This window comes from Centroberyx affinis, unplaced genomic scaffold, assembly GCF_046629955.1.
Source record: "Centroberyx affinis isolate AG114_WGS23_722 - 3 ecotype Tasmania unplaced genomic scaffold, CSIRO-AGI_Caff_v1 ptg000024l_1, whole genome shotgun sequence".
In the NCBI taxonomy this organism is placed as follows: Eukaryota; Metazoa; Chordata; class Actinopteri; order Beryciformes; family Berycidae; genus Centroberyx; species Centroberyx affinis.
The window spans coordinates 187,955-214,431 of NW_027278738.1; the positions used below are offsets into that span (position 1 = coordinate 187,955).

Here is a 26,477-nt window from a genome sequence, read left to right on the forward strand (position 1 = left end):
CTCCACACTCGTTCATATACTGGAAGAGGCAATGCAGAAGTTGTCAATAAAGGGATAGAGAGTTGAGATAGTCTAACCGTTCCAAACACATATGGGCCCATTATACCACAAGCCCAGCCAGTGCCCACAGTGACCACAATGCAAGACATAAACAAGAACGGCCCGGCTGTTTGCATTCCTGGTGTAGGACATTTTAAGGCAACACTGACAGATCCGTGTAAAAATATATACAGAATAAGTATGGACCGCACAGCTGGAAAATGTCATGTGGTTTAAAGTTGATGCCACTGATTACAAAATCAACTTGAAATTCCCTCTTTTCGCTCGTTTTCTGGTGCTCCTTGCTCTCTCCTCCCGGCAATACTGCATGTACATTCCTCTGAGTGGAGAGATAGATAGATAGAGAGAGAGAGAGACAGAGAGAGAGAGAGAGAGAGAGAGAGAGAGAGAGAGAGAGAGCAAGAGAGCATTAGGGTCAACTGTTGTTGAGGCCCTAGGCTGAGCAGAAGGGTGCAGCAGTCGTACCCGCTGTCTAATGCTGGAAAAACTGTCCGAAACACGTGACTTCAAACACCAGTTACTGGTTAAAGCTATATCCATCTTTCATCGGTCAAAGGAACCGAGAGTTAAACTGCTTTTCCTTTCTGTAAATGTATAAGCATGTAATAACAACACGTGCTGAAAGGAGAAATGAATCACATGTTTAGCACATTTCAAACCTGAGAACTGAAATTCATCACTTTTAAATCCGGGAGAGTGAAAGGAAAAGGCAGACAAGATATGATAACAAGACATAATGCAAACTAATGGGAACATTTAAAAATAATCCAGGAATACAGTGCTTGTAATGGCATAACAAATGCGTTTATTGTCTTTGTTTTGTGGAATTGTTTGTTCACAATTCAATAACACATTTAATGTTTTTTTGTAATTGCAGCTTATTAAATTAGACAGTTATGGTAAGCCACAGCAATACAATAGCATGTTTTCCCCGCAACATTAGTTTAGGGGGCATATTTCTCTCTTACGGAAATCAACACACTTCTTGTAAGCATCTCCATTACAGGAAATCAATACATCTACCAATAATATCTATTGACAAAATAAGTCACCTACCATGTCAGCTGCTGTGTCTGCCACATTATAGTAAAAATACATACAGTATACTATATACCCTATCTCTTCCCTCTCATAAATAAAAAAAATATCAGTGCTCATTAAAATACAGTCATAAGCAAAGACATAATCATAAATTTAACTGTGAATTTACTGAAGGTACAAAGGCCAAATGAACTTCCTCAAGGGGAGAACGTTAATTCCACTGAATTAACTACCAGAACTCTGGTAACACGTTGTGCGACAAAATTTAACACAAACTTATTCATTAAGATATTTCTGTGACTATTGTGCATGACAAAAATCTGGGGTGCTGTTGACATTTGAATGCCTACAAAACTCCCCAACTCACATACATACACACAGACACACATGCATCATCCATCAGGCATTGTGGTTCTATTTCTAAATTTTACACCTGCAAACACGCAGCGTCTACTTACAGCCCCATGCACTCTGCCATGCATTAGCTACATCCAATCATGCAGATGACAAACTAGCTGTCGAAATTTGCCCGCAGCATCTGAGCCTCATGTAGGGCTGGGACTGTAGGGTCTACGATCATGTGATTTGCTGGAAGAGTCCCCCCTCCGCTCCGCTCCCCTCCCCTCCCACCTCCCGGGCCTGCCCCTGAGTGGCCTCTGCTAGGCTATGTTTCCAGGAAAGGGGCCTACTGGACAGGCTGTGAGGCCTAGGCAGGGAGACATTGGCTCATTGAGAAAAACAAAAACAGAGAGGGGAGGTGGGAAGACTCTCCCCTCTTACATAACCCTGCCTCCATGACAGGGAGAAAAAAAAAAAAAAAAAAAGTTCCCCGCCACAATGCAAAGAAAAACCTGTCCGTCCGCCTCTCCTCGGCTTGCAAAAGACTGAAGCGCTTCAAGACTGGAATTCGAGCGGCACTGAAACCAGCAGCGCCTGCCTTCAGTTACACAATAGTTGCAACTCTGCAGACATACCACCACCACAGGCATGTCAGACACCAGCCACATCCAAACGTACACACTGAAATGTCAGGGATATTACAGTCAGCCCAATCGCAGCAGATATTTTCACTTGGTTTGTCTAATACAACACTGCTGTTAGCGTGCACATTCCTGCGCAACCTTAACAACACGTAAAACATGATGTAACACACCATGTCATCTTATGTGTGTTGTGTTCACTACACTGTACAGCTCTGCTGGTGAGAGGCTGTTTGAACAGTCCTTGCATCTCTCTTCTACCCTGCACTGCCTCCCTGTGGCACAATGAGAAATTGTGCGGAGATAGTGCATGTCATCTTGTGAACTGACTATCATATAAAAAAAAAACTAATTCACGTCTGTAAACATGTCAGTTTGGCAAAACCGACCTGGTGTGTGTTATGTGATCTGTGTGGGACCTTCCTGATTACCAACGGACAAAAATGTCTGCAGTAACACACAAGATTTAATTCGAAACAGTTTGTGACAATCAAATATCAATAAATTAGCACTAAAGAAGGTAAAAGGCACTGGTGCAAAACCACAGTAAAACCAGTAAATCAGGCATGCTGCGCATCACTGCACCTTCAGTCCTTGAAATGAATGCCCACTCACACACACTGAACCATGAGGGAGCGTAAGAGAGCGAGAGAGGGAGAGAGAGAGAGGGAGAGAGAGAGAGAGAGACAGAGAGAGAGACAGAGGGAGAGAGAGAGAGAGTCACACAGGAGGTCAGGAGTCAAACTCCGGCTGCTGCTCGATCAGGATGGTCGTGTCGTTCCTTCTCCGGGAGGACGGGTCCAGACAGGACACTCCCAGAGCTATCAGACATAACCATGCCTGTAGGAGAGAGAGAGGGAGAGAGAGAGATTAAAAATTAATCAGTAGATTGCTGTATCAGCTCAAGGTCACAAGTTCAATATAAGGCGTATCACTAAAACACTGAATTATGCTGCTGTATAATAAGACCGTATCTGATTTCAGAAAATATCCTTCCTTCCTTCCTGTTTTTTTATGAACACAAGGGCCAAAGAGATTTGCAGAAGGCAAAACTGATGATTGACTTGTTCCAACAAATCATTGAGTGTCAGAGTTTAGATGGTTAACTGCCTGAGCAGTTGAAGATTAAGTCGCTCTAAGCTCTGGCTAAACATTGTATTTTTTTCCATTCGATAGCAGTCGTATTGCAGTCGGGCCAATTTACTTCACAGTGGCACAAAGGTCACCTGCTTGTACTATTAGATCATTTCCCCTCTGTACTATCCCACGGCACTAATGCACTTAATTTTTACTACTATGTTTTGAACTTGATTCTTTTCTTGCAACCCTAAAAGAGATTAGGCATCATTAAACAGATGAAAAGGTTACTTACCAAATAACCCACAAATGTCAGGTATGCTAAGGAGAGGAACGCTGTCAGCACATACAGCCACACGCTGTTGAGCGTCGTGACATAGACCACAACGAAGTACATGTTGATGCAGCACACCATCAAGATCACCAGTCCTCCACCTATCTTACACACTCTGCCGAAAGAACAAGGACATCAGAATAAATATGGGCAAAGGAGAGATGACAAAATCACTGCAGTATCAGGTGTGTTTTGCGTGTAAAAATCAAGATAAGCTTACAATCCGTTGGCAAACTCGTGCATAAGGGATGGCAAACTGGTGAAAGTAAGGATGGGAATGAGGGCGAATGGCAACTGTGTGAGAGAATGAAAAAGTAAGATATTATGATGTAGTAGGAGATCATTTTAACAGTTATTTTAACAACACATTTGATCTATCTCAGTTTGTATCTTATGTGTATAATATTCATGTCCTATTTTTTGTATAGCATGTTGTAAATATGAATTAAAAAGCACTTCACAGATGAAGCTTAAATCACTATTAACATTCTGATCTCCAAGAGCCAAAGAGCTATGAGAGGAAAGTGACTTTAAAAGTGACATAAAAGAAAGGTAGAAATGGGAAAGGCAGAGAAATGATAGCAAACGCTTGGACGGAGTTTTCAGCCCCTCTGACCTGCATACTCTGCAGGACGTTGAGGAAGTCGTTCATGCCCGTCAGCTGCTGCGTGTCCTGGAAGATGGCCACCAGCAGGGTGGGGGTAATGGCGAGGGAACGGGTCAGCAACACCCGAGCGAAACGCGACCAGCGCAGGTTCAAGAAACCCTGAGGGCAAGAAGACAACATCTCTGTCTGTGACATTTGCAAGGAAATTGCGTTCGGTCCCACCGGAGCGAACGCTGGGCGAAATTACTATCACGCTTAAATAAATACAGCCAGATTTCACACAGGACGTCCTGGTGTAAAACTACCAAACCAGGGCCACATAAAGGGTCAGGTACACAAAAATCAATAAATCTAACTCATCTCAGGGAAAACATTTAATCTAAAAGTGAAGGTAAAGGACTGAGGCTGCAGGGAGTTGACATTTCTACTGTATGTGGTGTGTGTGTGTGTGTGTATTTCTGCGCTCTGTTGACTCGCTGTTCTTCCACTGACCTCCATGACGAACTGGCCGGAGTAAGTCCCAGTCATGGTGGAGCTCTGACCGGCTGCGAGGATCCCCACAGCCCAGATGTAGAGTGCTGCAGAGCCAAAGAAGCAGCCCAGCACCACTCCCTGCAACAGAGAGGGCAGTCAGCAAAACCAAGTTGGGAAAACAACTCCAGCAGTGTTGAGTGCACCAGAAAACAAGTGCAGTCCCATGGTGCATCAACAGAATATAAAAAGACTCCCTTTAAAAAGAATGTTTTCTGTCTCTTCCTACTGAAGCTCTCACAAGCTTTCCTGTTTCCTGACAATGGATATCATGTGTGTCTTGCCCTTGGTCACATATTTTGTGGCTGTTTTTAAGAGACAAATGCATTAGCATAGAAATCCATTTGTCTTAAACTATTGAATTGGTGCTTCCCTCCACACCATTTATATGTGGCGATGGCATATAGTTCTTTCTGAAAATGTTACATTTCTGTCAAATTTTCACAATAATACAACTTTTACTTAATTGTATTAATTAGATATTGCTTGATAAACAATAGATGTGATTTTCAGAAAATTATGTCAAGTGCTGTGATAAACTTTAATACGGTTCAAGTGTCCCATGGTGTTGTAGCAATAGTGGTAACAACAGAATACAGTAGCAGTCAGTGTCTTACCCCCTTGTAAATGTCCACTTGTAGAGTTTGATTGTTCAGGGGGAAAAGATGTGAATGAGGACTGAGTGATTCATTGCAGACATTGTACTGGAATAAAAAAAACAAACTGATCAGGAGGGTATATCATTCACTGGTAGCACAGCGGCCAATGAAAACGCACGTTTTTGAAATTCCAAATGAGCGCTTGAAATCGCAGGTTCATTAGAAAAGAGAAGCTGCAAACCTACTCACCACCTCTATGTTTGTGCGTCCATAGAAAGCCTCAGCGAAAACAGCCACCACAAACACATTGATGAGGAAGGAGAGAAAGAGCGCGATCGTCGACTCGATAAAGAAGTATTTGTTGGCCTCTTTCACTTCCTTTGCGTTCGATCGATCCACTTCTCTAGACTGAGAGACATGTGAACACGTGATGCAGAAAACAGTCAAATGGGCTAATGGAAAGAACAAAAAGCAGCTAGCTGGGTATTTCTGTTGTATGCCAGGGTTCCCACACCTTTCACTGATGCAATTCCAAAACTTTTCCATGACTTCTCCATGACCCCTTGTCAAATTTCCATGACCAAATTTTAATGAGACAGAATTAAAAAGTAACCATCAACTACACTAACGTTAAGTATTAGTTTGTTTTTCACTTTAAAATCAATAATGATAGTATTATTTAACTGTCAACAACAACAACAACAGTCAGCAACTAACAATATTTTCCTCTGACAGGCAGGTCTAGAGCCAGCTACAGCTTGTTGTGACATTTGAAACTATTCAAGAAAAAAAATCATTATGACTTTTCCAAAACTTTTCTCCTTTATATCATTTTTCATAACTTCTCCAGGCCTGGAAAATGCTATTTTAAAATTCCATTACTTTTCCAGCTTTTCCAGGAGTGTGGGAACCATGGTATGTGTGTGTGTGTGTGAGATTGCACATTGAACAATTCTTCTGCATGCCATAATAACTGTCCATAAGGATGTAATATATATTGCTGTTGTCATGTGAAAACCTTGTAAGTCCAGTTTGGGTGATGGTCATGTTTTCACTTCAACTGAAGGATTTCATGCTCTCATCCTCTATGAGTGGATAAAATTCTCCGACCTCTTTGGCTGATGAAACCCTTTTGAATCTCACTGGATAAAGTGAAAAATACATTGTCATCAAGCTAAACTCAAGGCTGTTTTTCTTAGTTCCTGTTGACATTTTGGAGGTAAAAGGTTTTCACCCAGCAGCGATTATATGTTATATAAAGCCACTTGAAATGGGAATTCCATATCTATCCCACCTTGACGAGGGCGGAGTGGAGGTAGATGTTGTGCGGCATGATGACGGCTCCCACGATGCCCACCGCCTGCTCCAGCTGAACAGGCCCGCAGCCCTCGCAGTATGGCACAAACATCCCTTTCAGCAGCTGGCCTTGGTCTGGACGCACCGTCACATACTGGCAGACAGGGAGACAGAATGGGAGAGATGCACAAAATTCACATTAATCACAGATGTATTGGCCCGATACACACAGGTGCACAAGCATGTCCAGATATACTGTACATATATGCAAACGGACAACCAATTCATCCACACTGACTGACAGATAGAAAAACACACATATGGGTGGAAGAAATGTCAAGGACACCATATCTTAAGGACGCTGAATTGACTATCTAGTTATTGGAAGGTATAACTTAGTACCTCATATCCAAAGGTAATGGCCATAATAGTAATAAGCACGCCAAAAAAGGCTTCCAGCTTCCTCAGACCTGAAGACGGGGAAAAGAGGATGCTTTATTTATCGTTGCATCTTGAGGCATTTCACTGTAATTCGAAAACGATGCTCATAAATCAGCAAAGGCACGTGGGGATCCGACAGCTACGGCCACAACCTACCATACTTGTCCAAGAAGAGGAAGACGAATGTGTCGACGATGGTGATGAGGACACCACCCCACAAGGGTATCCTATAAGTGAACACACACACACACACAAGCACACACGCAGCGGAAATAATCAACACGGAGGAAGTAATAAAACCATTTTAAAGCACTCATCAAACTGTGATCCCATCCCAACAGCCATAAAAATCAATATCGCCCCGGTGTTGTGCGTGTGTGTCCCACCACCTGCCAGAGGAGAGCAGGTTGAAAGCGATGGCACAGCCGATGACCTCCTGCATGTCTGAACCGATGATGGCCAGCTCCACCATCAACCACAGGAAGATACGAGGCACCTGCACACATGACACAGTTAGGTTAGTATATAACATGATATTACGGACAGCATTATAGTCTGATTATTTGGTTAATTCAATCTAGGCTAACGGCAGATTACCTGTGATTGAAAAGAACTCAGTTATACAAGGCTGATTATGGTTTAGATGACTTCCAGACCTTTCTGCACAGGAGTAAAGTGCTTTTGGTGAAGGCCTATTTTGCCAAAGGGGCAATAACACAAAATTTCAGCTTTTAAATGTGTTACTTAGAAATAATGGAAAAGGTAACTGTATCCAGGATGATTTACTGGGGATACAGATCCATTTTCTAGGTCTGAACTAATTGCACTGTCATTATATAAAGCAAATTTAGATGTGAGTCAGTTTCCTGTTCATTTTCAATGATGTTGTTCCCAGCTTTGCATCAGTATGACTAAGTGGAATTATGGTTCTTTCATTAATGGCTTCAGGGCAGAGAGGTTTATGTACATAAACACCCACTGAACTGACCCACGTCGCCCCAGAAGAACAACAAATTAATTCTTCAATTAAGTGGCATTCCCCTTTAAGATGGTTATAGGTACTTTAAGCAAAAAAAATGGCAATAAACTCTGAGAAGATGGGTATGAACTCAAGCCATTATTCTGATTAAATAGGTCATTACATATTTTTTCACACCTATTTCAGCCTCTCAAAATGTGTCCAACAGAGGCGCAATAGGCCTGTTTGCGCTGGAGAAAAGGGAACAGAGGGGGGAGTCACATGGCTCTCAGCCATGTGGTACTCAGTTGCCTTCCTATTCCAAGAATTAGGGAAGCAGAGACTATTTTAATATAAACTAGACTCCCAAATATTAATATAAATTATTCATGAAGTCATTCTAGATTTAATTGTAAATGTAATCAGATTTCAATTGTTTCCCCTTTTTTTAATAAATGTCCTGGGCTCATAGCTGTCACATTTATCTTTGTAATTTGATTATATAATACAAGGATTACAGTTACAGTAACTACAGTGCTTAACACTGGTTATGCAATGAAGCAGTTGCAGAAAACCACTGCTGGTTCCGCTGAAAGCATCTCAGTAGGATCGTTTCTCCATTGTGAACCAGTGGTACAGAGATGATCCTACAGTAGCACTACAGTGCATTTGGGAAACCAGGCCCAATCACAGCAAACAGTTAAATGCAATGAGCATAACAGCAATGAGTGCTTCATGCAAAAGCACCTATAGTGATCACAGTCTCGTCCATAGTCGTGATGGAGATTAATGATATGCTGTATAGAGGAGAGCAGGCTCACAGTGTGGTACTGGCGATTGCAGACTTCAGCCAGGTGCATCCCAGTGACAACGCCCAGTCGGGCTGCCAGCCTCTGCAGCAGCAGACCGATGATGGTGGCACCCAGCAGCACCCATAGGAGCTGACAGGAGGAGAACACAGGTGTCATCTGTTAATCAGCCATGTGGATCAGCTTCCCTTTCCCTATGTGTAACATATTTCAGCAGTTTTTGTTGATAATCTGAAAAATGTCAGTTATTATTATTGTTGTTGTTATTGCTGTTGCTGCTGTTATTATTATTACCTCTGCCAAAGCGGTTATGTTTTCACCCTTGTTACTTTGTTTGTTTGTCTGTCAGCATGACATCTCAAAAACGTGTGAACAGATTTCCATGACATTTGGTGCGCAGGGGGCCAAGGAAGAATTGATTTGATTTTGGTGGTGATCCAGATCTGGGATTTCCACCATTACAGGATTGTTTTAGCCATAACTATGAAACGTACAGAGAGAGAGACTTGATTCCAAATCCTATGGGTATATTTGCAGGGTCAAGAACTCAAATTAACTTGTACAATAGTGATATGAATGATGTTGTTGGCAAGCTGGAAAATTGATCAGAGGTTTGAGCTCTCAGAGTGCCTTCTAGTTATTATTGTTGCTGTTGGTAGTAGCAGTAGTTAATAGCAGTAGTAGTAGCAGTAGTTAATATGTGATATTCACAGGCATGGCTCACAAGATGAATCCATACATAACAATGCAGTTGTGTATAACACAAATATACTTTGAAATAACACAAATAACAAAAAATATACTCTGAAACAACACAAATATACTCTGAAAAAACACAGATAACAAAAAATATACTCTGAAATACCACAAATATACTCTCAAACAAACTTTTTTTTTTTCCTTTTCCTTTTGTTCCTTTTCCTTTTTCCTTTTATCTCAAGTTATTCAGAACCATCTCTCCAAAAGTAATGAGCAGCTACTGCAGTCAGTGACACTTGTTGGTATTGGTAGTACCTGTATTACCATCAGTATTATTTAAATACCTTGAAGCCAGCTTTAGCACCAGACTGTAGGTCAGACTCGATGTTCCCTGGGTCCAGGTAGGCGATGCTCATCAGGAACCCTGGCCCAGTGAAGGCCCACAGCTTACGGAAACTAAACCCCATCTAGAGGACAGAGGAAAAGGAGCTGGAATGTTCATGGCATTGAACTTGATACACTGTATGAAGACCAGGGTTGGGGCCATTCATGAACTGAATTGAGAATGCATGGTGAATTCTAAGGAAACAGAACTGGAATTGAATTGGAATGACAGGAAACAGAATTGAATTCCATGAAATTCCACTTCTAAGAGAGGCTGTCTTGACTTGCTAAACATTATCAATCAAACATTATGAATCAAATAAAACAAAGAAAGAAGAAAACAAACAAATCAAACACATTCAATCATAATGTATGTATTACGATTACATGTTATATATATCACCTGAAAGGTACCTTTAACATTTTATGATATTCAGTATTGATAATATATAACGATACGTGTAATCTCAGATATGTGGTAAGAAAAAACAAAAAACATGGAATTCAACTTCCTGAAATTCCAAATCAAATTTAAAATCAGTTTCCAGTACTTGTCTTCAAATTCCAATTCTAATTACTCAGTTGAACTGGAATTTTCATGAATTGACCCCAACCCTGATGATGATGGTGTCTTCTCAATTAGATAAAAAAAACATATGTTGGTGTATGCCGGAGGTCATTATCATTATAAATACAGGTGTATCTCATATGTTTCTTATCATGGACCAATACCCCGGGAGGTTACCTTGCCGTCCTCCTCTGGAACAGGGACCCTCTGGTCAAAATAAGTACTGGCCACAGTTTCATTCTGTCCCTGCAGGAATACAGAGGGGGAGGAGACGACCCTGTGTGTGTGTGTGGTTCGGATCACCTCCTTCTCTCCCGGCATGTCATCCCCTGAAAGTAGAAAAAACAAAAACTCAACTTCAGTGAAGGCACACAAGGTTTTACATCACATGCTCAATCCCAGAGCAGAGTTTACAAGATATGACTCCATAGTAAAAGTCACTGCAGCATGGTAAATGTAAGGGAGATTACGCACTTCCAGTCGCTTTGCTGACAGGTATGATTTTGGTGACACCAACTACATTGTAAGGAGGCAGTTATATTATCAGAGCAGCAAGTTATTACTGTAAACACTTTGTTCAATGTAATTATTCCCAAACAAACCAAGCAGAAATCAAGTGAGTACAAGAGATATACTGTAGGTTATACAGAGAGACATACAGTGCTTTTCATAAAACTGTGTAGAGCCACAACAAATAGGCCTATGTGTCGACAAAATAAACAAACTTACCTTCATCTCCAGTTTGGCCTGGCTCTTGATCTGTGGGAACGCTGGGAGGCAGAGAGGAGATGTGGATGTCCTCAGGAAGGGGGTTTCTGTCTGGAAGCACACAGGTCATTACACTGGGATTACAGTCGCTTACATGATCACAGTGCACACAAAACTAATCCTGCACACACAGAAAACCATGAGAAAAAGCACACAGATGATCATTAGGTTATCCTTAACAGTGGGGCTCGTTCGCTCAGCCTCCACAGAGACATGCTGTAGTCTTGATGCCCAGTAAGAAAAACAACTATAGTAATCATATATAAGAAATTGTAGTTGTTTATTTTTTAAATATATTGTGCCAGATATAGCTGTAAGCCAATTTCCATCTGTAGTCTCTGGGCGGGAGGCAACAGTACACAATTTGGAAGCAGTGTGGTCGTCAGTTACAAACTAACCAATTTATAAAAAAAACAAGATGAAATTTCATTAACCTACATTACCAAATAATATATCAATAGATCATCTAGAATGTAAACTTTACATTTACAAGGGCACTATGCAAATATCACAGCAAAACTAAGTCTCTGTGGGAGTATTATGAGGTTAATATTGTGGTACCATGTGAGATAAAGAATACCATGAGATAAGGTCACTGTGAACCATGACACACTATAAATCCTATTGAAATGTAACTTTAGAGGATATAGCCTACTTGAGGACAAATGCAACCCCACAAATTACTTCATATATGAAGAAAAGTGGATTTTCTCAGAAATATGGGAAGAATACAAAAGCGGATGTAAAATTAGGGTAGTGGAACAAATTTAGACTAAACTACAACTGCTTTATATTTACAGCCAGACTAGATCAACCGCACAGCCGTCTGTACATGAGGAATTCACTAATCCCATCTCTGCTGCCTGTCTCCTAGCCTCAGTGACCCCAGGTACTCAGAAAACTCTCACCTGATCTCAGAAAAGAGAACATTTTTTGTGGTAGACGTGCTAGCTAAAATGATCTCTTTCTCTCTTCAAGCTCTATCAAACTTCCCCGCATCCATTAGACGAAACACGCGGCGGGATAGTAAGCTACATTCCGGTAAAACAGTCCCATTTTCTTCACTTCCCTGTTGACTGAGCGGGGCCGGGCTCACGGTGAAGTTTACTCAGAGGACTCCCTGACAGGTTGGACATCCCCCTGTGAATTAAGGTGCTGAAGTATTGCATTACTGACTCGCCGGGCAGGTGAGGAGGAAGGGGAGGAGGGACGGGACAAAGTCGCATACCACGACAGTGTTTGACAAAGTGAACCTGCCCTGTTTCTCCTACTTCTACCATGTGACCCAGTTAGACTGTTAGCATGCCGTCCCGGGAGGCACGAAACGAGCCTCGCTGATTAATTGCCGATTAGCAAGTACAAGAAATCCGTATAGTGTAATTCAGGTTGTTCGTCAGACCGCCCCACTATTATTCTGCCACTGCCTGGACTTAGAAAGAGGAAGATTTATATATTTAGCCACTAGCGTCAAGCCAGACAGAAAAAAAAGCTAGACGTCCGCTTTCAAAATAAAAGCCTGATCGACGAACTGTTGTTTCCGACCAAAACTTTCAAAATAAATCTGTTATTGACAACACATGCAACACTGCAACGGGGTTTGAGGAATTAAGTGAAAATGAAAAACCTATTTAAGAGGGAATCTGTAATAAATGAACATACAATTGTCTCTTCTCAGTATGTATTCATAGCTATTCAGGCCTATGCGAGATGCCATTGGACTGCCCAAACTACACAAAGACTCAATAACAACACATATACTAGACAACTTGAAAAGATGTCTACTTCCTTGAAAAAGTCAATTTTAACCCAAACCGTTTTGGACAGCTGTTTCTAAAGGGTTAATGAAGAATGGAGGCTTTGCATGATGTCAAATATGGAGGGCTGCAAAAAATACACAAAGGACTCAATCACAAAACATATACCAGAGAGCTTGAAGGAGATGTGCTGGGCTGGCTGCCTTGACGCAGCTACCTTGTACAGGACGCCCTCTAGCAGCAGAAATGGAAATGTATTAGTCCTACAAGGAAAAAACAAAATGGTCCAAGAGAGTGAGTCAGTCAGTAACAAAGCAGGAAGCAGCCACTGGGTGGAGACAAATGTTGACCGATTTTAGATTGGACCCAGGAGGAGCTTGTGCACAGTCATACTTACATTACATTACTGTCAAGCTTTGAAATTAGCACCAAGGAAAAAAAACAAATACCGGCCAATTTCAGTTTTAATTATGGATTTGACAGGTAATCAACCTGTGTTCAATCATCTATTCTAATCCTGACAAAATGTAACCATAATATTACTGTAATATTCCTATGGGGATTTTTGTGTGTCTGGTACTCAATAGTGAGCATCTGTGAACTTACCTTACTTAATGGTATTATTTATATGATATGGTATCACTATAATATTCCTGTAGCAAGCCTTAGATATTCCTATAATATTCCTACAGAGAGTTATAATGTGTCTGGTGCTCAGTAGTGAGTTTATAGAAACCTTACCGAACTTAATATAGGTATTTATGTCTTATGGCATCACTATAATATTATAATGTATCTGTGCTGCTCACTATAAACTCAGTTTATAGTGATCTTATTGTACTTAATAGTATTTTTTATCTACTATAATATTCCTATAGGAACTTTTTGCTGTGATATTTGAACAGTTGGGGTTTATTTGTATCTTTCTAAAATTTATTAGAGGATTACTAGGCCTATACTTCTTTTGTGCGAAAGAATCCAAAACCACTACTGTGATGTGAATTGCTGAAATTCTGGATCCACTTGCCACTTTTGTCAGTTGACTAAAGTTTTATGTCCCAATAACAGACAGAGAAAACAAGGCAATAGATTAAAAACTACCGGAAAAAAAGAGGCCCTATTTTATTCCCCTACAACACGTGCCTGTGTTACCCCAATACATTTTCACACCAGAAAACAATGATATACCCATCCAGGCCACGCATGCACTGTAGGCTGCAAGTGGGTTAAAGAAGAGACAGGGTTGAGACTGAATAGTAAGAGATCATTTGATCCCCGTTTTTAATCCAATAGTTTACTTGTTATCAAATCTGAATCAGCACACAGCAGCAACAATCTGTATTTTAGCTGAAATAGCTGTAACACACTGCCATTTGTCATGTTGACAAAAAGTTGGTGCAATGAAATCAGATGTTTTAAAGTGTTTATTTTTGGCAAGCACCATTCGAAATAGAGCAAATTTGTCATGTGCTTATGTTATGTGATGAAGGATAAAATTATATACCCATGCAAAATTCCCTGTGAAATGTACATACGTATCTTTATTGCAGAAAGATTAAGTGTCACTGAAATCTTATTGACTTCTTCTTTTTTTATTTTCTAACTTGTCATGACTTATTGTTTTGTAGTCTGTGTTTCTCTCATGTTTGTATGTGGTGTGTCATTTTCAGTTTTCGGTCTATTGATCAGCATCAGTTACCTTGTAGAAATTTTAAGATCATTATACATAGCTGATTGGAAATGCTTGGCATGTATGGAGTTACATGATTTCCTCTAAAATCATACATCCGTACAAAATCAAAGTGAGTAAAAAACCAAAAGAATAGATACAAATCAAACCGAGAGGATCAAATCAAACAAAAATGTCTCTGTGCATCCTGATATTGAACTGGAAAAAACTCGGCGTCACCTTGGATTAGGTTATAAAGCCTGTTTACACTCCCCCACCCCCACCCCCACCCCACCCCTCACATTTCATGTTTGATGTCTTCAATACTTTTTCGTCATTATCGTCAGCAGTTCCTCCATTATTGAAAAGGAGCATCTGGCTTCCTTTTGTGATACGAAACAAGAGGAGAAATCCTCATGTGTGTGCTGTCTGTTGATGCTCCGGGCGTCTCTCAGCTTTCACCCTCACTGGGCTCTTTGTTGCCTACGTGAGTCTTTAGTACTTAATATTAGGTCCGAAAGTCCCTCCACTCATTTACATTGGGACACACAGGCGAGGCGTATCCCCCTCGTGCGTGCCTAGTCCGCCTCATACGGTGGTCACCCTCATCACCACCTCCCGGTTGGCGGCGGCGCTGATCCGCGGGTCGTTGGGCCGCAGCTGGCTCAGGATGTGCAAGATGGTGTATCCACAGTGGTGGTTCAGAATAGTTCTTAGCCTCCTGCTTTGTCGCCCTCCGCTGCTGCTGCCCAGGCCGTGGGGGTTACTGCGAGAGCCGCGGCCCCCCGTCTTGCTGCTGGAGCTCAGCGGGTCACCCAAGTCCTTTGATTTCTCATAGTTCAGTACTTTCCACTGCTGATTGACAGCTTGCCATCGTTTGAAGATCCGATACACCGATGAGCCCTCATGGATGATAAGGCCTGGGCAGAGAAGAAGGGTGGATGGAGAGGGATGGGTGCGGGGTGAAGGACAGTGCATGGAAAACCAATGAATTCAAACTGCTCCACATCAAATATTATGCTCAGCGGGCTCGCGAGCAAGCACACGCCGTATATCACAATCAGTATCACACGCAGGAACTTTCCACGGCCCTTGTAGATTAGAATAGACAGTTGGCAATAATCACAGTGCAGATATCTGATGCCATCTGTTCTCAGTGTTGTCTTACAGGCATTTCACCATTCCACAAGAACAGTCTACCAGGTTTCACTGTACGCTCTCTGAAGCTGCTTTTGGATTGCTCCTAGAAAACACAATCTCTTGTACTCTGCAACATCTTCAAATTTTCTGTTTTGTTATTGTTTGGGTTGTCATCTCCTGCCTGTGCACCTTACGCCCATTTTGTTTTTGTGTAATTTTGTGTGTCCTCACCAACCTACAGAATGTGGACTGAATCCATGTTTTTTTCACTCTCGTTTGTCCTTGCATAATGCGACCTATGTTTATAATTTTTTTTCTGTTGCAGAGTACATCCTGTTTTCTTTGCTACTCTTATCCTTGCATAATGCATCCTTCTGTACTCTGTCGCCTAAGCAGACTAAGAACATCTTTTTATGTAAAATTCTCATACAATGGTGTGTCATCCATAACACCTATTTCCACTGTCTATGCCTGTGCTTTCTATAATGTCTCTGTGTGATTTTGTGCATCACTCACTGTCTTATGCATATACAGTATGTTCATGCAGTGTTTTGTGTGTTTTTGTGTGACCTCCTCTTTGTGCCTTACCTATGCAGACGATATCCATGAAGCCGTACATGCCGTAGCAGATTTGGAAGAGCAGGTCCTGACGCTGCCACTTGGCAGAGGGGCTGAGGGAGGACCAGATGAGCCAGGAGATGCTGGCGATGAGGAACAGGGAACCCAGAATAATGGCGGCAATCTGCACCTTCTCTATCACCGTCAGAGAGATGGCCTGCCACTGGAAGGGAGAAAGACTTCTATATCACATATGACTGGAGAGAGAGATCAACATATATACGGGTATAAAATGTATACACATGGAGGCTTATACATTAACAAATGTGTCAAACACACACACACACACACACACACACATCAACACCCAAACGGCATCTTCTCAATAGCGTTTAGAGCCATTGGCTTCCGTTGATCAGGAGGGCAGAAGGACAGTGACGCAAAGGGGGAAAATGTGTCAGCACAATATGGCAAACAGTCCTCACACCACAGCGACTGCCCAAGATTTGTTCTAGCAAAGACTGTTGAGTCTAATGCCCGGGTGCAGAGTGCAAAGCGCTGCAGAGCGCTCATCCTGCCTGTTGTATATGTTGTGTAGGTTATAAACTGTGTCAGCAGAATGTTTTCTATGAGATAAGATCTCCCTGCCTGATTCATTCATGAATTTTAAAAATAACGCCAAACGGTGCATAACGGCATACATATTTACACGCATGTTGGGTTTACATACTCACATGCTGCCATCATTTTGTTTATCTGTTTGTTTATCCAATTTCCCCCCTAGTCACAAAGCCAGTGGACTTGTTTTGTAAGGAAATTGATGAGGAGCCTTTTTTACACCGCTGAACCAAATCAAACTGAACTGAATCGTGCTGTGCTGGCCTGTTTTTTAATTTACTATATTTACCCATGTGCAATGTGAGCCAGATTAATCTGGACTGGCACAGCATCAGTGCTGCAGTGGCTCAATGGTTCAAATTCCGCAAGGGCAATGTGAAGCAGTGTTTTTCCTTAATTTCTCCTAAAATCTGTGCAGTGGATGCATTCTACAGTTGGTGTCAGTGCAGCATGTGTGGTGTCACCTCCTCTCAGCACTGTGCAGATTCCCCCCTGTGTTACCTGCAGTGGGTTCTTGGTGCTGATGGCCAGGACCTGGTACTTGAAGTAGCAGAGCTCACAGCTCCAGGAGCCTCTCTCGCTGATCCAGCGGATGAGGCAGGGCTGGTGGGTGCAGCGCACCGAGCCATCACAGCGACAGGGGCTCAACAGCTCACCCTGCAGGACACACAGGGAACACACAATATTAGATCTGTTTCCACACTGCAGCTTTGTTTTTGCCTTTTGAGTTATTTTTTTACCACGTTATTTTAGCATTCTTTATTCCGATTTAATGGAGATATTCTGGAGATAAATGGAGCTTTGTCCCTGATTGTGTCCTTTAAATTCATGGCCAAGAGGCTGTGTTTGTCCTAAGAGGCAGGCTAGTGTGGCTTTGGGACCTCTTCCAGTATGTGTCTCTCCAGCGCCACACCAGCACCTGAAGCCTGCTGGCACATTCAGCAGAACGAGGATGACCACATTCAGGTTGTCACCTCTGTTCAGCGTCACACGTCCACTGTGTTGAGGAGCTAAAACTCTGATGGTACTTTTGCAGCTAACTTCTGCAACTATCTTTTAAGTTTCACTGGATGAAAAGAAAAAAAAATCTGCGTTGCCAACCTTATACGTCACAACTGAATTAAAAGGTTTTAAAACAAGAGTGTTGGAAAAAATATGCGTGAATCACCAGTAGATCAATGAATGGGCTCAGCTTGGTGCCGGGCCTGTTGGCAAAGGAGCCTGTTAGCAGCGGGGAGTGGGGAGGATTCAAGAGCAGACAGGTGAAGGAGAGGTGAGCTGTTGAGCCCAACTATTCACACAAAGTCTGTGTGAACTCAGTCGATACCAACCTCATCACAAATTACACCTCTCTAAAAAAAAATAGGGTGATGACATTTTAATGGTAGACTTCAGACACCTTACTGAAGGCAATGTAGGTGAGTTCACTTCAGGGGAGCTGAATTCAAAGAATAGTATTTTTGAAGAGCATAAACTGTTCGTAAACTGTACCAAAGCATAAATCTAGACCACAGTTCCTGATGAAAAAGCCCCTTTTCTTTGTAATGACTGCAAAAATATGAAGATCAAGATAAAAAAAAAAAAAAAAAAGATCAAAATCAGCAGATATTTATCTGCTCGGCTGTAGGCGATATTCATTTTGTGTGTTTCCGCATTAACAAACATCAATGCTGAAATAATTGGATTTCTAAATCATCATTCATCGTTCATTTACGAATGGTGACTCAGAAATACGCTTTGGTATCTGTTCAGATTGCCAGAGAATGACCTGTTAAACCCGTAGTTAAGCTTCCCTACAGTGTTTATACACCCAGAGAGCTACTGTGTTGACACAAATAATGCATAATATTTTTTCTGTCCTTCTGCACCCATCTGGCTCGTTTAACCTTACCGCTTATAATAAAAGACTTCAAGTGTCCAACCACATGGAGATTTGGTTTGGCAGATGAGCCACATGCCACTCATAAACTCTAAAATAACTTGCCTGGTGACATTATAAAGATGACACAGAGAAGGTCAGAAATATATGAGGGACTAAATAAAAACAATATGAAAGCAAACATTTTGAAAATGTCAAGCTGTGGTTGAGCAGCGTGTGTGTGTGTGTGTGTGTGTGTGTGAGTGTGTGTGTGCGTGTGCATGCGTATACGCCTGCATTGTCAGGCTGGGATGAAAATGTTAGTGTCGTGATCAACTAGGATGAAATAAAAATAAAGACTTTTTAAAGCTGTAATTATGATTTTCATTATCATTTCATTATCATTACCTTGAACAGCATTTATTTAGGCAATATACAGTATATGAAATACACATGATGACAGTTTAGTGTAAATTAGTGTGTTACAGTTCTCATCCGAAGCTAGAGAGGAGAGAACCAAGATTCCAGAGCATTTTCTGGAGCGTTTTCCATTGATGATGAATAGGACACCAACACTGTGGACACTGTAACAGCACCCAGTGGGATTTTTTTTTCTGCATATGGGTCAATTTTCTAGTTCATAACTTTTGGCACGACTCAGAAATGAAGAGTATTTGTGTGTAAAAGTTCCAAGAAACATTATATGCGTCCACAAATTTAGCCTCCCATTCACTGCCAATGGAGCAGCTCTTGAAAGTGTCTCATGGTTACATCTCGGCCTGAGAGTCTTGGTCGTCTGGATTCAAACTCTGAAGGAGAGTTGCTCGTGTTCACAAATATTGATCACACTGTTCAAGATCACAGGACTCATGAATTTTGTTTTGGGAAACCACATCAAGGGATTTGAGATGTTTTTGATGTTCTAATATTGATGTACAGAGCTTTTGATACCAAGGACTAAAAATATTGTCACTATCGGATGGAAAAACTCCAAAATGTCAGCTTTTCAGTAACTAAGGAAAGCAGCCTAAGTGGGAGGTGGAAGAATTTTCTCAACTCATAGAGGAACCAAGAAATCCTTCAATTGAGTGAAAACACGAAAATTGAGAAATGAGTTACAAGGTTTTTACATGACAACAGCAATATAATAGTTCAATAATCAAGAGCTATTAATGTATTTTTTATAAAGATTTTAATAGTTTCCTTCTAAAAACATGGCCATAGAGGCAAATACAATTCTATAAAATTGAACTGAATGGAAATCACAAGTAAAATATATCTTTTGTTTTTGAGTGGTTAGAGGTTGTTTTTTTTTTTCATGTGAAATGCTTCTTTTCCATTTGCGGGTCATCCCCTTTGAGAGTCCATCTGTATACCCAAAAGCAACACGCCAAGGTAAACACAGGTCGAAACATAAAAGGTCACACTTGGACTAGGAGGATGTACTCATGCCCAAATGAACCCCCTGCGGTAAGAGATCTGAGTGAACAATGAAGTCCACTGTAAAGCAACAGTCTTCCTAAAGGCCACCCACTCCCAAATATTAAAGGCACCCTTCCGTCTCCAACCACCATAGACCTACCCCCACCCTCCACCCCCCACCCCCTTAGAAGTGGGTGATCTGGCCCGGGTTTGTCCCTCCAGGCCGCTTCACAGAGCATGAAGGTGTTAATTTAGTGTGTCACTTCTATGGGGTGGGGGGGGGGGTGGTAGTCCTCCTCTGCTGTAACCTTTAGATGAAAATTACAGCAAAAGAGCCGCCTCAGCTCCAGACTGTGTGTCCCTACGGAAACGGGCACTTGGGCACTATAGTGAAAAGGGCAGGGGTGACCACCCTCCCTGCACCCCCGCATCCTCACTCCAGCAATGCCACTGTACAGTATCCACTGTATCTGTGCATGTGTGTGTCCCTCTATCTCCTAACACACACCCGGTCCTTCCAGCAGGCTCCGGCGCGCCTTTTGTGAGCGTAGACAGTGTTAAGTGGAATCAATGGCACAGCTACTGTACCATGGCACACACTGACAGCTTTGACAGGCAGCTAATAAGGACTCATATTCAATTCAGCCCACAGAGCAAGGTGATTATATCTGTAGGTAATTGGCCCGCTGACAGCGACATGATCCCGTCTCCTGTTGTGACCTGCTTGAATAATGAAATAACAATAAAATGGCAAACGTGTGCTTCACCACCCTCCCACCCCCCACCCACCTTCCACCCTCCCACCCAAGGTGATATGGCAGTTTCCACCTTTTTACACAAGGCTGGAAATTGAGTTGCGCGCCATTGAGGCGCCGCAAGAAAAACAAGCTAATATCAATGTCAGCCTGAGAAGCCGATGATGTGGTAGCGTAAGAAGTCTTAGGGTTTCCCCTCGATGCTTTGTTTGCCTTGCTCTCTTTGTCTGTAGCTGAAAGAGGCAGCTAGGAGCCACGTTGCACGATGAGTCACCTTGCTGGAGAGCCCAAAGCCCAAACATCAACCTTTTTTTTATTAAAGGAAGACGTTAAGAGTGGGCAAGACGGCAGCCGGGGGTTCGACCCCCACATCCAAAAAAGCTGAAGCTGATTTATACTCTGAGTCCTTCCTGTGTGCTTCTCCAGTTTGCTATGCCTTACAATAGAAACTCTGAGGCAGATGTCATAAATTAGCACTTGGGCTGTAATAACACTATAAGCCTATCTTGGGAAAGTGACTAAGTGGTAATATCCATCTGTGCTCCTACAGGATTTACAGTGTTTCTAATTATCTCAGGCTTCAGGACTACCTGCTGAGCCAGGCGGCGCAGGTTTCAGCACATCTGGTGAGACTAACATTTGGCCACAGACCAAAGAGCTGCACTGCTTATTGTTTTGTTTGGGCTCTGTAAATTGCTGGAGTTTTATTGTTGACTGAAAATGAGCAGAAAACCTGATGACAGATTCATTAATCTTTTATCATCACAGTCAAAACCATTGTCTAGCCAACAACATGGATCATCAAATGATCAATAATTGATCATCCTATTCTATGGAACAGGAGGATCGGGGGACAGTTGATTTACATTTACAAAATGATTGTGACTCATGCATATTCAGTCACTCTATTTGTCATCCTGCAGACCTAATTGGCTAACTTTCTTTGTTGCTATGCTGGCCAGATTTCAGATGTGTGGGAACTGCTGCCTCTCTGCCACTGATTGTCTTAGTTATGAAAACAGTGTTATTTAGATAACCTATCAGTAAGCAGTGATCTTCTCAGAAAATGAGAATATTTCTACGTGATTGTCAAAATCCTAGGCCTCAATCCTAGATCCTGGTTTTTTTGGGCATTTTACAACGAGGCAATGGGGAAGGTGGGTGGGAGAGAGAGAGGTAGAGAGAGAGAGAGAGAGAGAGAGAGGAATGTGGGACAGGATGGTTGTAGTAGCCCATATCTCACACAGAAAAAGGAGGGTTCTTCAAGGGTCCTTTTGGTCAGGATACTGGTTCTATACAGGACCATCATGCCTCATGTGTTAAATGGCAGATCAGAATAAAGAACCCAGTAAAAGTTCTTTAAATCCTGCTGATTTGGAGCATTTCATGCATGGTTAAACGGCTCTTTACAGCACCACAAAGCCTCTGTGTAGCACCATTTAAGCATGGTGCTGTAAAGAACCTCCCTAAAAAGGCTCCAGACTGGCTGCCACAGGATAGGAACCAGGATAGGAGCCGTGGTCGCTGCGAGTGTGAGTGTGTGTGTGTGTGTGTGTGTGTGTGTGTGTGTGTATACCTGCTCCGGGCCTTGGAAACAGATCCGACATTGGGGGGTCCGCAGGCTGCTGGCGGTGCTGGCCAGAGACACGGCGTCCAGGCCCACTTGCAGCTTGGGCTCCTTGTCCTCAAACGCCAGGCTCCGGGGCCGCGGGTCGCTGCCGTAGTACTCCTCCTCATCATCCCGGGAATGGCAGTCGACGAAGGGCGGCCAGCCGCAGCCGCCCATCCCCAGACCTCGCATGGTGGTGGACCGTCTATCTACGTCTGAGCCGGACTGTCTCGAATCGGATCGCATAAAAACCAGCACTTTCAGTTCATTAAAAAACATGCGTATCCGATACTTGAACATGTTTGGCTACATAAAGAATCCGTCAAAATGAAATAAAGGCTGTATAGAAAATGAAGTGTTTGTTTTTGTCTTTTGTCTCTCCAATTATTATTATTGTTATTGTTATTGTTATTATTATTATTATTATTATTATTATTATTATTATTATTATTATTATATGTCAGGTAATTTCATTGTCAGTGTAGCAATTTTTCAAATACTGTTAATTGGAAAGCCAAAGCTAAGAAATAAAGGATCTCGTCTTGGTTGTTGCCCCACTGATGGCATGTGTGTCTAAGCCAATGCGGATGAAAGATTTTCCCTTTCAGCTGGCCGACACACTCTTTCAATATTAATTACTCAAACAACTCAGCAAATACTGTCTACATGTATCTTCCACCGCACCCCAGAAAAACCTTAAAACTTATATACGGTTCGATTTCCACAGTCCATTTTCTTCACTGTTGATCTGAAAGACACATCATCAGATGCACTGGGCTTGCAGCAAAAAATAGCCTACATGTTTTGCTACCCAAAGCAGAAGACTGCGAGAGAGTGGACGAGTGGAGGAGAGAGCAACACAGAGCCAGGGAATATAAGATGGGATCTAAAACACAACGACATGCCATCCATACAGTCACATCTGGGACTCTTGTCAAGAATCATAATCCAAAAAAAAGGGTGCGGAAGATGAAATGGAAGTTTGATACAGACGTGATTATATTATGTTTTATTGTCCCTCACTGTAGCATCCCGAGCGTCAGATCATGGTCCCTTTTTTTCCTATTTCATCTCCTTTTTGTAATGCTTCTGCTTGATCCATGAAGAACCCGTCCCGTTCCCCCCGACAATCCACGTCGAGATCAAAAACACAATCCGTTTCATTTGCATTTTCAGGAGCCGAGCAGGAAATGTGGCAACAAAAAAACACCCGAAAGCCCCATGTTTCCCATCTTCACTCGATGTCCATCAGCATTTCATTGCAAGCCAAAATATGGTAGGCAACGCCGAATGTCAATGAGAGACGGAATAATACGGGCTCCCTGCGATGTTTCTAATTAGAGGGAGAGAGGGGGAGACGCATGAAGATGTCTTCGCATCCGAGAGCAATTATACAGCAGTAATGGCATTGATTATTGGATCAGATAGATGGTGGTGATGATGATACTGCTGGCGCTGGTTTTCCTCCTCGAAATGGTCGGCTTTGAGATTGAACGAACGCAGCACCTACTTCCGGATTGGGCGAAAACCCCCGACTGTCATCCTGTAAACAACTCGCTATTTTTCTCTAGTCATCCATCCGTCTCCGATGGTTGATGCGCCTCTCCCTCTGGATCCCAGTAGTTGGGCAGGGAAGGAGCTTTGGCTGCCTTATTATTGACCAGGCGCCGCTGTCCAAGGTGCTGATCTCCCTCTGGTGACGTTTACGCAGCAGCCACATGCACTGGGTGCCCGGGAAATATAAACCAGGCCTGGCTGCAACAGTGAATCTGTGTGTGTGTGTGTGTGTGTGTGTGTGTGTGTGTGTGTGTGTGTGTGTGTGTGTGTGTGTGTGTGTGTGTGTGTGTGTGCGTGTGTGACACATTTGTTAATATAGCCTGCATATAGGCTACATTGTGTACCCATATACTGTATGTAGATCTGTCTCTCCAGTCATATGTCTAGTGTGTATAAATCTCTGTATTGTGTGAGAGTGACATTGTGTGTGTGTGTGTGTGTGTGTGTGTGTGTGTGTGTGTGTGTGTGTGTGTGTGTGTGTGTGTGTGTGTGTGTGTGAGTGAGTGAGTGAGTGAGTGTGGGTAAATTGTGTGTGTGTGTGTGTGTTCTTGTACTTGCTACATACTGGAGACCAGCATGAGTTTTTAACCAACAAAGTGAAGTCTTTTTTGGGAAGTGAGGACATTTTGGCCGGTCCTCACTTTGCTTCCACTTAAATAGCCTCCTGAGGCTATATAGATGCTATACTCTTGTTTTCACAAAGGTCCCAATTTCACTGTCAAAATGAGTTTTGGACACCTGGATTTTCACACACTTTATGCTCACTAGCGCCCTCAATGCATTAGTCTGGTATTACACCCAAATTATTTTTGCTCACTAGCGCCCTCAATGCATTAGTCTGGTATTACACCCAAATTATCATGAAAGAGTAAAGCCTGTACTGCTGTGTTGTGATCAGAGGCATAAACAGAAATGGAATGGATAGTTTTGCCATAGGGAAGGAATTAATTTAAGTAGTTACATTTATAGTTGAGAAATAAAACAGTTTCCTATTTCTTTATGAACTGAGCTATTTTTAAATGGCTGAGCTCTAGTTAATAGTGCAATATAATTTCATTGTATAAATACATTGAAGTTATATTCCTTAAACAAATGAGAAAAAACACCATGTCAACTATTTCTACATAATAATATAACAGCAGATGCATCTTTGCTGGATAAACAACAAACAAATAATTACAAAATTGACAACGTACTGATGAAGACTCTTTTATGTTAATTCAATGAACTATGAACTTTTGGTCTGGAAATTTCCAGGTACATTTTCAAGTACTGATGTATTTTCTTTCTCCATCTTATTTAAATTATGTATATTATACTCCCTGACCACTTTATTAGATACACTTGGCCACCTGGTCACTGTGAGGCAACAAGGCTCCTGAACAACAGTTTAGCTAGAAGGAGGGCTGAGGTCTGATTTTCTTTGATTCTTAGACTTAATTAAATATTGTATTTTTTATTGTTATTATTGTATTTTTATTTATTAATGTTATGAGCTAAGAGAGTGCTGGGGCAAACTGTATTTAATTGCCTATGGTACAGTGTACTTTATGCTCATGACAATAAACTTGAACTTAAACACTGGAGTACGGTGAACTTACTGTCACCTTCAAGAAACCAGTTTGAGATGATTTGACATTTGTGATGAGGCACATTATCCAACTGGAAGTAGCCATCAGAAGATGGGTACACTGTGGTCATAAAGGTATGGACATGGTCAGCAACGATACTCAGGTAGATGGTTGTGTGTGAAAATCCAAATAGATCAGCAGTTTCTGAAATAGTCAGACCACCCAGTGTGGCATGTTCAAACTCCTTTATTCTCTCTTCTGATTCTGTTTTAACTTAATAGTTCATAGAATTAACATTAATTCATTTGACTTTATCTAGTTTTAGGACTTGTATGAAAATCTGTTCATGATTTAAGTCGACTTGCTTCAGAAAGATAGAAAACTGAAAGGGTTGACAGGATGCGCCGGAGAGGGGGCGGTCACCCTGGGCCCACTGTTCAAGGGGCCTGTGGAAGGCCCACCTTGTTTTTGGACCCTGCATGCTTGACATAAATGCTGGTTATCTGTTTGTTGTTGCTTTTGTCTGTTATTTTGTTACAGTGTCAGTTATTTTATCCAAGATCACCAAGTCTGTTGGTGCAGAGTGTGTGTATGGTTATGGCTGTGTGGTTGTATGAATATAGGAATGAGGTGCAAATCATAGAGCATGAAAAACAATCCTTGAAAAAAGAGGAACACTCATCATATAGGTATATTAACTCAGACCAGGTTCAGTTTTACATTAAACCTTTTAAAAGGACACAGTAACTTTACATATTTAATACAGTGTGTAGCTGTGTGCTCTCTGACTCCCAAAAACTAGCTGTCGCTGTGC

At 42.0% G+C, this 26,477-nt stretch overlaps 2 protein-coding genes across 2 annotated transcripts; both read right to left on the bottom strand.

The window, feature by feature from the left end:
* Positions 1 to 855: 855 nt before the first annotated feature.
* On the bottom strand, positions 856 to 12,276 carry LOC139640749 (natural resistance-associated macrophage protein 2-like). Its single transcript, XM_071514959.1, has 16 exons — positions 12,061 to 12,276; positions 11,114 to 11,203; positions 10,562 to 10,713; positions 9,777 to 9,899; positions 8,746 to 8,865; positions 7,356 to 7,462; positions 7,123 to 7,193; positions 6,928 to 6,995; positions 6,524 to 6,679; positions 5,479 to 5,637; positions 5,248 to 5,334; positions 4,592 to 4,711; positions 4,109 to 4,258; positions 3,713 to 3,786; positions 3,454 to 3,607; positions 856 to 2,921 (listed from the first exon to the last, which is right to left on the bottom strand). The coding sequence occupies exons 1-16, from the start codon at positions 12,080 to 12,082 to the stop codon at positions 2,814 to 2,816; spliced, it is 1,761 nt and encodes a 586-aa protein (XP_071371060.1). The 5' UTR covers positions 12,083 to 12,276; the 3' UTR covers positions 856 to 2,813.
* Positions 12,277 to 15,163: 2,887 nt separating this feature from the next.
* On the bottom strand, positions 15,164 to 22,835 carry marchf9 (membrane-associated ring finger (C3HC4) 9). The gene is made up of 4 exons (XM_071514990.1): positions 22,503 to 22,835; positions 17,393 to 17,548; positions 16,304 to 16,496; positions 15,164 to 15,495 (listed from the first exon to the last, which is right to left on the bottom strand). The coding sequence occupies exons 1-4, from the start codon at positions 22,833 to 22,835 to the stop codon at positions 15,164 to 15,166; spliced, it is 1,014 nt and encodes a 337-aa protein (XP_071371091.1).
* Between the last annotated feature and the right edge of the window lie 3,642 nt (positions 22,836 to 26,477).

What these genes read in the sequence shown, in the direction of transcription:
- LOC139640749 (XM_071514959.1), bottom strand. Translation starts at nt 12,082, where the DNA reads ATGTTCTCTTTTCTGAGATCAG. An exon ending in CCTCTTCTTGGACAAGTATG is followed by an intron (nt 6,996 to 7,122) that starts GTAGGTTGTGGC and finishes CCCCGTCTTCAG; the next exon opens with GTCTGAGGAAGCTGGAAGCC. An exon ending in CCGGCCAGTTCGTCATGGAG is followed by an intron (nt 4,259 to 4,591) that starts GTCAGTGGAAGA and finishes TCTTGCCCTCAG; the next exon opens with GGTTTCTTGAACCTGCGCTG.
- marchf9 (XM_071514990.1), bottom strand. Translation starts at nt 22,835, where the DNA reads ATGTTCAAGTATCGGATACGCATGTTTTTTAATGAACTGAAAGTGCTG. An exon ending in GTTTCCAAGGCCCGGAGCAG is followed by an intron (nt 17,549 to 22,502) that starts GTATACACACAC and finishes TGTGTCCTGCAG; the next exon opens with GGTGAGCTGTTGAGCCCCTG. An exon ending in GCACCAAGAACCCACTGCAG is followed by an intron (nt 16,497 to 17,392) that starts GTAACACAGGGG and finishes TCTCCCTTCCAG; the next exon opens with TGGCAGGCCATCTCTCTGAC.